General features: G+C 44.9%; 1 protein-coding gene across 2 annotated transcripts in view; it reads right to left on the bottom strand.

Annotated features, from left to right (window-relative positions):
- Cyfip1 (cytoplasmic FMR1 interacting protein 1) overlaps positions 1–13257 on the bottom strand; it is an 84745-nt gene that overhangs the window by 50852 nt on the left and 20636 nt on the right. For both annotated transcript variants that reach the window (XM_004661941.2, XM_004661940.3), the window contains exons 2-8: positions 8817–8939; positions 8651–8740; positions 7415–7492; positions 7167–7268; positions 5965–6146; positions 1679–1775; positions 1461–1589 (exon numbers count right to left, since the gene is read on the bottom strand). In XM_004661941.2, the coding sequence (XP_004661998.1) occupies positions 1461–1589; positions 1679–1775; positions 5965–6146; positions 7167–7268; positions 7415–7492; positions 8651–8740; positions 8817–8933 (795 nt within the window). In that variant the 5' untranslated portion in view covers positions 8934–8939. The remainder of the gene's footprint in view (positions 1–1460; positions 1590–1678; positions 1776–5964; positions 6147–7166; positions 7269–7414; positions 7493–8650; positions 8741–8816; positions 8940–13257) is intronic.

Here is a 13257-nt window from a genome sequence, read left to right as displayed (position 1 = left end):
TTATTCCCAGCACTTGGAAAGCAGAGGTAGAAGGACTGCCTTGAGTTTAAGACCACCCTGAGACTACAGACTACATAGTAAATTCCAGGTCAGACTGGGCTAAAGTGAGACCTTACCTTGAAAAACAAAATGAAAAGCTGCTAGGAAATTAAGGGCTACCCTTCAGATGGACATTTTTTGGACGACTAGCTTCTTCCCATGACCCACACTCCAGTGCCAGTGCAGGCTGAGCTGAGCTTGGAACCATAGTTGATATGTGTAATTACATTTGAGAATTTCAAAAAGACTCTCAATGCTGTCATCAGTTCTATTCTTTGAGGATTAACTTCACGCCTGCTAAATTCGGGTGCTAGGTTCATAAAAAGCACTGTCTCTGAAGTATTATTACCACGTACAGGCAAATGCACAAATAGTTTAGAGCATTTAATGACTCAACGTCACAAGTCAACAGACAGTATCCAGCTCACAAGGAAAGTGTGGCAGCTGTGTATGTTGTTCAAATGTATTTTTTTTCCCTCCCCTATCCACCTCTAAATTGTATTTAAGGCTTTGTTGTGATTTAATACCCTCTATCCCCAGACAGCTCCTACAGTGATATATTTTTTATGGGTGTTTGGTGCTTTGATGCTTTTTTTTTTCTTCTCTCAATGAAATCAAGTTACAATGGTTTGTAACCAGTTTGGTTTCAGGCTACTTGCCTAAATACAAACAGGCAAATCAACGAACCTAACTTGCTTGAGCAACTGGGCTATTCAAGAACTGTATTTTTTATATCCAATATATAGGCACATGTAACTATGTTACTTTCAGTACACATAAACTACCAATTTAAAAATGATTTTTTATATTTTATTTATTTGAGAGAGAAAGGTGAAGAGGCAGATATATAGAGAGAATGGGCATGCCAAGGCCTCCAGCCACTACAAACAAACTCCAGATGCATGTGCCACCTTGTGCATCTGGCTTACATGGGTACTGGGGAATTGTGGGTCCTTAGGCTTTGTAGGCAAGTGCCTTGACAGCTAATCTACCTCTCCAACTCCAAACTAACCAATTTTAACTTGCCTCTGTCCCATGCCCATTTCCAATGCTCCATGGAGACCATGGCCAAGGCTCCTGCATTATCCAGCCCAGGCTACCTTTGCTGTCAAGAGAGCACCCCATGGACAGTACCAGTGCTACTAACCGTGTCTACCACTGCACAGTGCTCTCCTGGCAGATAGGTGGCCAAAGGCTGGGGCAGCAGGACACCTGGAAGATGGTCTCCTGGGGCTACTGTGTGCAGAGCAAAGGGAACAGGCTGTGTGCAGTCACATACCAACAGCACAAGAATAAGAAAAGGTGGGCAAAGGATTCTAGACTCACTTCAGCCTTTTTGTACAACTGTGCTTCCTCCTCGAAATGCCCCCCTAGTCCCCCAAAGCACCCCAGCACGCACGCACACACACACACACACGTACTTTGAGAAGCATGTGTTTTTCACTGGGCGTCAAGTACATTCTGTTCTCATAGTAATCCACACACAGATTCACGATGTCTGCCAGGAGCTCTTCATAGCCAGAAATTACCTCGAGCTGCTGCTGCAGAGACTGAAACACAGAGATGTATATGTGTGGCTGCCTGCTCTCAGTCTCTGGGCAACACAGCCATCAAGGGCACCCTGAGTACACAGCCTTACTTGTGTGATCTTGTTGTGGTTGGCCAGGAACATGGACAGATTCTGTGATTCCTGGATGGACTGTGGATCTGCCATCTTACGTAAAAACTGAGCAGCCCTAGAAAGAACCAAAGAGTTAATCCCAAATGTATCAACATAGTAATTATAAGAAGAAAAAAAGCTTGGAGAAATCAAACTCCCTCTCCCTATCTGCAATTGTCTATAGAAATGTGTATTGGAAAACTGATTATGATTTTACCCTCTTGGAGTATCGCTGGCCCTGATTTTTAGGGGTTGCCTGTGTCTTACATAGGTCCAGACAGCTGTAGTACTCTGCTGTCCATAGCCAATGGACTTCCTCAAGAGCTAACTGTATACTAGTCTCTCCTAAACACTGGTAGATGCCACGTCATCCACGGAGCAAGGAGCTCCCAGTCCCCAGTGTCAGAAAAGGGCCAGTGTAAAGTCTGATTCCCAGAGGCCCTGCAGTACATGTGGACCAGCATTATTGAGGCTCTTTGCCAGAACCCTCTGGGCTCCCAACAACTGCCAACCTCTCTCTGGTCATGCTGTTTCAGAGGCTAACTGGTACTCAAACTTCCCAGACAAGTTTAGCTCTGCTACCTACATGCAGCTCCACAAAATTGGATGCATACAAAAGGACTTCTCCAGTGAGATCCAAAACCCTGCAGTCTGAGGGGTCTAGCACAACTATGTGGAGAAAGCAGTGAGGAGTCACATGTCTAGGGTTGCCTTCCAAGTGTAGTAGGAACTTCCCAGAGGATAGGTCTCTGCAACCTAGAACCTTGGGGATTTAATTAAAGAGAAGTTTCCTTAGTGGAAGATAACATACATACACATTCCTTTGTTTCTTCCTGATGAACAAGCTAAAATTTTCTGGGTTTTTTGTTGTTGTTAGGTAAGGTCTCACTCTAGCTCAGCCTGACCTGGAATTCAATGGTGATACTCTGACCTCTGCTTCCTGAGTACTGAGATTAAAGGCGTGCTCTACCACGCCCAGCTCCAAGCTGAAATTTTCAAAGAAACAACAATGTGTTTCTTCCTAAGTAAACCAATTATGGCCAGACCCTCCTGCCTCAGCTGCCCAAGAGCTGGGATAGCAGGTGTGTATGACGACACACAGCTTCTATGGGTTTTAAAAAATTAAAATATGGGGCTGGAGAGATGGTTAAAGTGGTTAAAGGCATTTGCCTGCAAAGCCTGATGGCCTGGGTTCGATTCTTCAGTACTGAGGTAAAGCCAAATGGACAAAGTGGTATATGCCATGAATATAAAATAATATCTAATAACAACTGATACAGTAATACTCTTTGCTTTTTTGGGGGAAGGGGTTTCAACGTAGGGTTGCACTCTAGCCCAGGCTGACATGTAATTCACTATGCTGTCTCAGGGTGGCCTTGAACTCACGGTGATCCTCCTACACTGCCTCCTGAGTACTGAGATTAAAGGCGTGCGCCACCACACCCAGCTACCTTTGGCTTTTTCAATTATGCTCACTTTAGTTGAGTAGTTGCTGGGGTAGGAAGAGTGGTAACTAAAGAAACAATTAAGGACAGTTTTTGATTCCCCTGGAGACTCACAATCAAGCGGGTAATCTTGGCATTTTACACTTAGAAAATGTCATAATGACAGCTATCACGTGGATGAAAAAAAAAAGGGGGGCTGGAGAGATGGCTTAGCAGTTAAGGTACTTGCCTGCAAAGCCTAAGGACTCAGGTTCAACTTTCCAGAACCCACATAAGCCAGATGCACAAGGTGACAGACATGTGTCCAGTGTTCATTGGTATTGGCTACAGGCCTTGTTGTTCTAGCCCTCTATTCTCCTCTCTCTCAAATAAATAAATAAAAGTAAAATATTTTTAAAACATTTTAAAAATTTTGTTTATTTTTGTTTATTTGAGAGCGACAGACAGAGAGGAAAAAGGGCAGAGAGAGAATGGGCACGCCAGGGCCTCCAGCCACTGCAAACAAACTCCAGACGCGTGCGCCCCCTTGTGCATCTGGCTAACATGGGTCCTGGGGAATTGAGTATTGAACCGGGGTCCTTAGGCTTCACAGGCAAGCACTTAACCACTAAGTCATCTCTCCAGCCCAAATAAAAGTAAAATATTTTTAAAAAGTGATGTCTGTATGTGTGTGTGAAAAGTAAGAGAGGGGGGAAGTTATTGCTTGGAAAGGTGAATCCATGAGGTTTCCAAACTGCACAAGAAGAGATAGCTGGAACCAGCACAGTGGTTCACGTCTGTTATCCCCGCATTTGCCAGGCTACAAAAGAAGAATCGATATAAATTTGAGGTTGGCCTGGGCTACAGAATGTATTCCAGATCAGGTCAGCCTGCTTTAAAAAACAGAAAACAAACAAACAAACAACAACAACAAAAACAACAGTAAAAAAATAGTAAAATAAAAAGAAGAGGGCTGGCTAAATGGCTTAGTGGTTAAGGTGTTTGCCTGTGAAGTCTAAGGATCCTGGTTCGATTCCCCAGGACCCCCATAAGCCAGATGCACAAAGGGGCACATGCGTCTGGAGTTCATTTACAGTGGCTAAAGGCCCATTCTCTCTTTTCCTCTATCTGCCTTTCTCTCTCAAATAAGTAAGTAAATTAAATATAAAAAAAAAATAATAAAAGAAGAGACAACTGAAGGAGCCATAATGATGCCCCAGGCATACCCCTTGATACTCAAGTGTGAAAAATGGGAACTGCTGTGAGGGCACCTGGCCCTATCTCCACAGCTTCCTCTTTAAATTGCTTATAGACTGGACTTTGGAATAAGGTATTGCTGTTGAGGTTGTGGAGGGGAAGAACTTTTAAACATGGAAAATTACAAACATTTTCTAGCTTCCCTATTTTCCTGACAAAATAAAGAAGCTGCTTATGATCACAGGGAGCAGGAGTTACCTTCCCAGAGTCCCTTCTCTCTCCTCTCCAGGGACAAGTCACAAATTATGTTTTCAAACAGGGACAACATCAGACTCTGCTACCAGTAGGGGTTAACAGGTCAACTCCAGAGATCTTTTCCTAGTTTGGAAGTTCTAGATGTACATGCAAACTGATTTAGGGTGTTAAGTAGAACACTGCATTAATTTCTAGGTAATCAAGCTTAACTCCCACTGTAACTTCCTCCTCAAGCCTTGGTCTAGTCCTTGTCCCAAGTTGGTCTTATTATAAAGACATAGCAGGACTGGAGAGAGGTTTAGTGGTTGAGGTGCTTGCCTACAAAGCCTAAGGACCCCGCTTTAATTCCTCAGTACCCACATTAGCCAGATGCACAAGGTGGTGCATGTGTCCAGAGTTCATTTGTAGTGGCTACAGAGCTTAGCACACCCATTCTCTCCGCCCCCCTCTGCTTCTTTATCTTTCTCTCAAATATATAAGATAAAATAAGACACAGCAAAAGTTCCGTGGCCCTAGATACAACATGAGTACAGCACATTCTGATGCAAAGTAAAATTGCTTCCACTTCAATATGAGAGCTAACATTCCTTGCTCAGCAAAGAATCAGAAACTAGCACCTCATGCCTTAGAGTACTGTTTTCCAGATACTAAGAGGCAATTGTATTCATGACCTCACAGTGGCTGTCATGGCCTGCATGAGATCTGTATAACAGGAGGGCACAAAACACAAAGCAAAGAAATGATGAGGTGATGACATCAATAGAAGAGGAACTAGTTGCAAAGATATGGTTCTGAGGAGGAGAACTAGGGGAAGGGGAACAAAGGAGAGTTGAGGGAGGGTTCATGACCAGATGACCAGGGTACATGGCATATATGAATAAAAGTTAAAGAAAGGGGCTGGAGAGATGGCTCAATGATTACGGCACTTGCCTGCAAAGCCTAAGGACCCCAGTTCTATTCCCCAGTACTGTAAAGCCAGATGCAGAAAGTAGCACATGCATCTGGCGTTCGTTTGCAATGGCTGAGGCCCTGGTTGGCCCATTCTCTCTCTCTTTCTATCTACCTCCCTTTTTTTTTCTCTCAAATAAATATATAAAGAAGGGGACAAAAAACAATTTAGCACCTTGGCCAAATGTATCTTCAACTGCATCAAGCACATACTTACTTAAAAAAAAAAAAAAAAACAACAGCAAGAGCTATGCTGGGAGTGGCAGAGCACAGCTGTATAAAACTACCCAATCTGCCAGATGCTTTTGCACCTTATTCCTGACAGCATGTATTTGGTTCCAGGAATTATGACTTTAGCACACAGGAGGTATGCACTGGCCACCTTCCAGGCTGTGATGGGCCCTCTCTGGGTGGCCCACACTGTGTTGGGTAGGCGCTCACCTCTTGTATGCAGAGTGGTCATTCTTCACACTACACTTCATGTTCTTCAGCTCATCCAGCACTGCGAACATGTTGATGAATTTGCCCAATGTGATCAGGTAGGCTTCCGACACGAAGTCCTTTCTCCTCTCAGCATGGCACAAGCGTCTCACTTCCCCACAGAAACGCTCAATGGCATTTCTCTGAGCACAAGAAGGGAAAGATAGAAGAGACCTGGTCAGAGGCTTGTCAAATCCATATCCTGGGCTCAAGTACAGTTCCTCATTCAGTGTTACTCACTGATAAACTCCACCCCCTACCCCAAACCAACACACACTGTAGACACTGAGGCTCCAGGACCACCTTCATCTTACAGACTCCTATCTATAAAGCAATTTCCATGTCTTTACTCTGTAACAACCATTATTTTTATTTATTTATTTATTTGACAGGGAAAGAGAGGGGGAGGGAGAGACAAAGAGAAAGGGAGAGAATGGATGGGCACACCAGGGCCTCCAGCTACAGCAAATTAACTCCAGACATGTGCGCCCCCTTGTGCATCTGGCTAATGTGGGACCTGGAGAATCAAACCTGGGTCCTTTGGCTTTGCAGGCAAATGCCTTAACTGCTAAGCCATCCCTCCAGCCCCACTGTTTATTTTGCACTTTATCATCTATGTCTCTGAAGTAAAATATTTTGCTGATTATTCCAGCAAAAGTACTGCACAAGCTGCCCCAATAAAACATCTATAATACAGATATTGTGACTTTCTGAGGTGAAAAGGTAGGAAATTTTTCATTTTGGTAACTTTTAAGATAAAACAAAAATCTATTTCCTAATCAGTTCAATATTCTCCCTTTATTAAAAGTATAAACTCTTTTAGATGATCCCAAAGGACATTCTGCTTAGTCAAAGAGGCCAAGGCCAGAACAGGAATTATCATGATAGTACAGTAAGGCTAAGAGGAAAAAGAAAATCAAAACCACTCAAACCTGAAAAACTAGATCTGAGCTGTACTTGGAACTGATGGAAAGCAAACTGCTATGCAGAAAATATGAATTCACTCTCAAATAGAAAACAGAAGTGAAACACAAGAGGCATTCGCTCTGCGGTGGGTAACTATGGACTAGCAAAGCTTTAGTTCCTTTTGTCTTAACTGGTGGCTTCATATGAGCTGTCCCTTTTCTCAGCATTAACTCCCTCCAATGATCTTGTTGTTTTACCTGGAAGTACATAAAACTCATCAATTTTGTGACTTCAGGCTCAAGGACTTCCACAGTTTTCTCGTAAATTTCCACTCTATTAGGCTGCTCATTACACTTCACCTGGGAATAAAGAAACAAGCATGAGATAAGGTGGTTTCTATCTAGTTATCTGCAGACACAGGTCTTTCCAGTTAGTCTGGGTAGGGGACAGCAGGAGGCAGGAAGGTGTGGCTTCAGGGCTGGGCTGGAGTAGCAGCCTAAAATACCTGCGGGATGGCGCGGGAGCAGCTCCTCCAGGTGTACAGCATGACAGCATACTCTTGGCCTTCCTCTAGCATCTCATTCTGCAAAATCCACAGGGTAAGGTGCATGCAAGTGGGGGCAAACACAGCAAAGAGATGCCAGCTGCTGATACCCAGGCAGTGCCACAAACTCTCCTGATTTCTGTCCCTTTGCGGGGGAGGGTTTTAGCCTGACAAGTCATCTGCTAAGAGCTGGCAATCCTGTGGGAGAGCCACAACCACCACCCCAGACAACCACACAGCTTCTGCAGGCTGAAGAGGAGTATGAATAACAATGTGGACACCTCTGAGCAGAGCCACCAACTCCGGCCAGCCAACCACCACAGGTGCCACACTTCGGCCACACTCAGTCCTAAATACGAGCAGGCAACACCAACCTAAAGCCAAGGGCACCAAGCTCAGAGAAGATACCATATTCACTAGATGTGAGAGCACACAGGGTTTATTTCCCAGGTCACACTGAACCACCTCCTGGTTCACAGGGAGGACCACAGCGAGGGCTGCCAGCCCACGGTGTGAGAGAGGAAAAGATAGAAAGCTTCCCACACGGTCAGCATCCGTGGAAAGAGGTCTGTCATTACCTCTAGAAATTGCTTTGGTGTTCCATTCTTTATTATTCTATATCATTGCCTTTGGTAAATATGATTTAAAAAAAAGAAAAAAAAACCTACGTTCTTTAACTGAAATCTGCAACCATTTTTAGATGCTTTAAAATATACCAGTGTTTGTTTTATAATTTCACTTCTACCAATCCGACAATATTTAGAAAGATGTTCATCACAGCATTCTTATTACACAAAAGGGGAAACAAAATAAATGTTGCAAAATGGTTCACTGTGGACACTCAAAAGACGGGCAATGTACCCATTAAATTAACTTTCTCTAGCATATTTTTATGACAGAAAATCAATTAAGTACATACTTACAACACTGGAATCCATTTAGAAAATCCAAGTTGAGTGTACACACCTGGCATAGGTAAGTGCAAGCACATAGGGAGAATGAACAAGACAAGCAGAGGCACCCTGGGCACATTGGACAAGATGGTCTCTAGCCAGCCATAAGAAAAGCAAAGACTGTCTTAAAATCAAAAGGCATTTCATTCATTTTCTTCTCTTTTTTCTCACTACATCAATGATCAAGATGATACACAGTGTGTTTGCCACTCAGCAGAAAGAAACAGACACAGGACAGAATTACCATGCTAGAATGGACGGTAGCTTGTTCAATGTATCTTGCAATGCCAGTGACAAATGCATTTCTGTCTTCAAAGTTAGTGTTGAAATTTGGCTGAAAGGAAGAGAAAAACCATCACATTGAAGCCAGAGGCACCAGCCGCCTGTCGCGCACGTGCTTGGGCACCCACCTGGTAGAGCAGCGAGGACGGCGGGGGCTCGATGCAGGGCTGCTGGTCAGGGAGCGGGAGCTCCTCTAGGAGGTCCACGTTGGACAGGGCGTCCTCCAGTGTCACCTGCGCAGCCATGCTGAACTGCAACAGATAAAAACCGCCTGTTTTCTGAGGAAAGGTGAGGTGTGAGGGCGTCAACAGGCCTTCTGAGGTGGGTTGCATAGGCCTGCTGTCCCTTTCCCTCTCCTAGAGGCATGGGGACTGACTCATGTGACCGTGGGTTGTAGCATTCCTCTGAGCATAACATAATCGGCCCATCATCAATTTTGAAGTGAGATAACTTTGGTCCAGTAACCATGGCAACTAATTAAGCAGAACAACAGGGGATAGCCAGGTCTATAGTAATGGAGTTAGTGATACTAACTAGTGTGGAACAAGGGGGATCACAAGACCATCATCTAGGATTCTATTATTACCTTATACCCCTGCTTCCCTAGCTGCCAGCCAGTGATCTTGTGAGATGCTGGAGTATATAAGGAGTAGATGGTTACCTGAACATGGATGCCATAGTGCAGTTTCCATAAGGTCATCATCCACCATGGTGTGGGACGTTGGGGTGATGCCACTGTTTGGGGGTCACTCACACTTCTGTAAATAGCCCCTCACCTATGACCTGTAAGTCTAATGAACTCTTTAGTTCACCAGGCTGGACTTTGCTGGATTATTACTTTGGTCAGTCACTGGTGCCCTTATCTGGGGTGAAAAAAAGATTTCACATTTCCCCAGGAAAAGCAAGCACAACAATATCCAGTGATTAGACTCTGCTGTCTTTCCCAGGAGTAGGCATGCCTGTGAGGCATTTCCTTCCTCCACATTTACCAGGGACTGGCTCTCCTGACCTCCAAAATACCATCTGCAGAGAACAAACTTCCTGCCACCCTTCCCATCCATACTGGGGTCTCAGCCTGTGGCCAGTGCAGAGGGTTCTGTAGAGGGTTGGACACAATCCCTCACATGGCTGGAGGAACATGGCCGGAGGATAGCATGTCGCAATGCCCCTGGCTGATGTACAGCTACACAGACAGGCTAGAAGCACAGAGAACAGGTCAGTGCAGGGACCAACACTGAAGTGAAGTGTGCAAGGGAAATGGGAAGAAGGCTTTAGTGGGAGAGAGAAGGTTCCGATACCAGAGCTCATGTAGAGGGGCAGGCAGACACCATCAGCTTACATCTTCTGCACCAGTTACAGAAGGCAAGTTAGCACACTCACTCTGCTTCCTATTGAATCTGCTGTGAGCCCATTACTGTGCAGGGGATACATGTGAACTCTGTCCCTAGGCAGAGCCACGGACTAAAGTTAGCTTGTGTTCCAAAAAGGAAAGAGTAGTGGGTGGGCCAGTAGAGACACTGAGCAGAAGTCCCCGAATGTAAGGACAGTGAGCAAGTTAAGAGCCTGAGTGAGTAATAAACCTTGAGTGGGCTGTCCTTGTGTCCCTTCTGGGGTCACAGCTGTATACCAAGTTAGAGCACTGAAAAGGGAAGCCCCAGACACCGGGAAACTGCCAGGGCCAGTGTGGTGAGGAAGAGAGCGCCCACAAAACTGTGCTTGAACTTCCTGGCTGTCCTCAAGCAGCACAGGTATGGATCTGTATTCATCATACCTCGGAGAACAAACCAAGTTCTCAGTCAGCCCTGAATGGCACACAGAGGGGAACACATTCAAGTAACACTGCAAAAGCTGACAAAATGGAACTGACAATGAGCCAAAACCAGGAGAAGGCAGCCTAAAACTAACCAGACCATTTACCTATTAAAATAAAAATACCAAAGCTGGGCATGGTGGCACACCTTTAATCCCAGCACTTGGGAGGTGGGAGGCAGAGGTAGGAGGATCACCATGAGTTCTAGGCCACTCTGAGATGAATTCCAGGTCAGCCTGAGCTAGAGTGTGATTCTACCTTGGGAAAAAAAGAAAAAGAAAAAAAAAAGATCATGCTCTTGTCCCCCCTCCCTCACGGCCCCGCGGCCCACACACCTTAAGAGTCAGTGCAAATGGTCCTATCAATCACCTGTACAGAAAAAGCATACTCCCTAAAGACATGTTACGAAGAAGGAAGGGGACTGGGAGTTAAAGGTGCTTGTTTGCAAAGCCTGACAGCCAGGATTTGATTTCCAGTATTCACCTGAAGCCAGATGCACAAAAAATGGCATATGCTTCTGGAGTTTGTTTGTAGCAGCAGGAGGCTCTAGGGCACCCATATTCACTCACTGTCTATTTCCCTTTCTCAAATAAATTTAAAAAAAAATTTAAAGAAGATGGCTGGAAAAACTGGTTCCTTAATGAGGTATGTATTGATCCACCTTGGAAACCCCTCCCTCAATGCTTACAGAGCCTCACTGCCTGCTTTGTGAGGTCTAGCTCAGAAAGATAACTGTTCATTTCTCTATTTTAGACACCAGGCAGACATCTTAGTTTGTCTTGGCACTGTGGACATTCTCACCCTTTCTCTTGAAGACTGCCTGCCCCCTTCCCATGTACTGGTTTTCAAGCCTCCATTCTTAGCCTGCATTTGAACTCAAAAAGCTTAACTTTCTCTCTTCTTATGTCCCTCCCTCCTTCCATCAGCTGCTGGTATCTCCAACTTGCTGGCCCTTCAAATTTCCTTCTAAGTACATTTTTAAACTTTTTTGTTTGTTTTTCAAGGTATGGTCTTGCTCTATCCCAGGCTGACCTAGAATTTACTTTGTAGTCTTAGGGTGGCCTTGAACTCATGGTGATCCTCCTACCTTAGCCTCCTAAGTACTGGGAATAAAGGCATGCACCACTACGCCCAGCTATTAAACTCTTTCTTAAAATTTTTTATTTTAGACAGAGAGAGAAAGAGAGAGAGAGTGAATGGGTGCCAGGGTCTCTAGCCACTGCAAACGAACTTCAGAGCATACCCTACCTTGTGCATCTGGCTTATGTGAAACCTGGATCCTTAGGCCTTGCAGGCAAGTGCCTTAACTTATAAGCACCTCTCCAGCCCTACACTATATATATATATTTTAATCTAAGATTAAGAACCTGCAAAGGGGACTCTGTCATCTCTGGTAACAAAGTCCACCAGCAATTCTCTTTGGGAAATCAACAAGAACCCCCCCCCCCCCCCCGCAGAAGAATTTAATAGTACTGTTCCTCACTAGACTTTGTTGGAGGATATTTCTAATAGCAATATGTTTTTAACTTTAAAATTAAATGTAGCAGAAACTTCAAAATGAGGAAGTGGACTTTTTTTCTTTCTGTCATCACAACTTCCTATTCCACTTGGGCATGAAAGTATGGGACAGACAGCAAGAGTACAAAGCAAACCTGGCCATGTTGGACCCAGGGTCACCATCCTGTCCTCAGCGCTGAGGACAGGTGTGTCCAGGCTACCCCAGGACACACTTAGACTTCCCTGACATCCTGAGGATCGAGCTGAAGGTTCTACACTATATCCTTCAAGTCATCTGAACTCAGACTGGTAGGAAAGATGCACAGAGCTGAAAGAACTGGTCAGGCCAGGTACCCAGAGACCCCACATGACCTCCTACACAGTGTCCACAGAGACCCTTTTTCTCTTTTGCTTCCTACAGGAAGAGTTTATCCTCATGGTGCCAAACTACACTCTGGTCCTGAGATCTCAGCATCGCCACTTCCCCCATGATGCCACATAAACCATGAGGATGGCCTCCCATCTCCTTCCTTGTTCACTGCTCATAAGACTGAGTTCATCACAAATTACGTGTCCCCAGCAAAGCATCATGTCTGGTCTGGCCACCTCAAAGCCAGTAGTCTGCAGCCCAGGACAAGAGCCTCTGACTGACCAGCCTTCATAGCAGGATACTACAGTGCAAATGTCCCACAGCAAAACATCAATTACAGATCTGGAATGACCCTTTGCCTGCTGGTGTTACCAAAGAGTAGATCACAGTTTAATTAATGACATGGCTGTGTTTCTGTCCCCACCGATCAGCTTATATGACACATATGTAGATGTCCACCGTAGGCCTGGCTGAAGTAGAAAAGAATGAGAACAGACAGAGGAGGAGAGGCCAGGTGAGGACACAGCATGAAGATGGCCATCTATAAGTTAGTGAGAGGGAGCTCAAGAGAAGCCAGCACTCCTGCCACCTCAACCTTAGATTTCCAACCTCTAGAACTTTGAGGAAATAAGTTTCTATCTAGTCTGTCAAGTTTTGGTTTTTCTTTTTGGTTTTTAGGTCTCATTCTAGCCCAAGCTGACCTGGAATTCACTATGTAGTCTCAGGGTGGCCTTGAACTCACGGTGATCGATCCTCCTACTTCTCCCGAGTGGTAGGATTAAAGGCGTGCACCATCACACCCGCCTAGTTTGTCAAGTTTTGTCTTGACAATATTATAGTTACCTCTGCATTGTTGGGGCAAAACACTCAGCCAAAAGCAGCTAAAGGGAAA

The sequence above is a fragment of the Jaculus jaculus genome, chromosome 3 (genome assembly GCF_020740685.1).
Source record: "Jaculus jaculus isolate mJacJac1 chromosome 3, mJacJac1.mat.Y.cur, whole genome shotgun sequence".
NCBI classification, from domain to species: domain Eukaryota; kingdom Metazoa; phylum Chordata; class Mammalia; order Rodentia; family Dipodidae; genus Jaculus; species Jaculus jaculus.
This window is presented reverse-complemented; position numbering and strand designations above follow the sequence as displayed.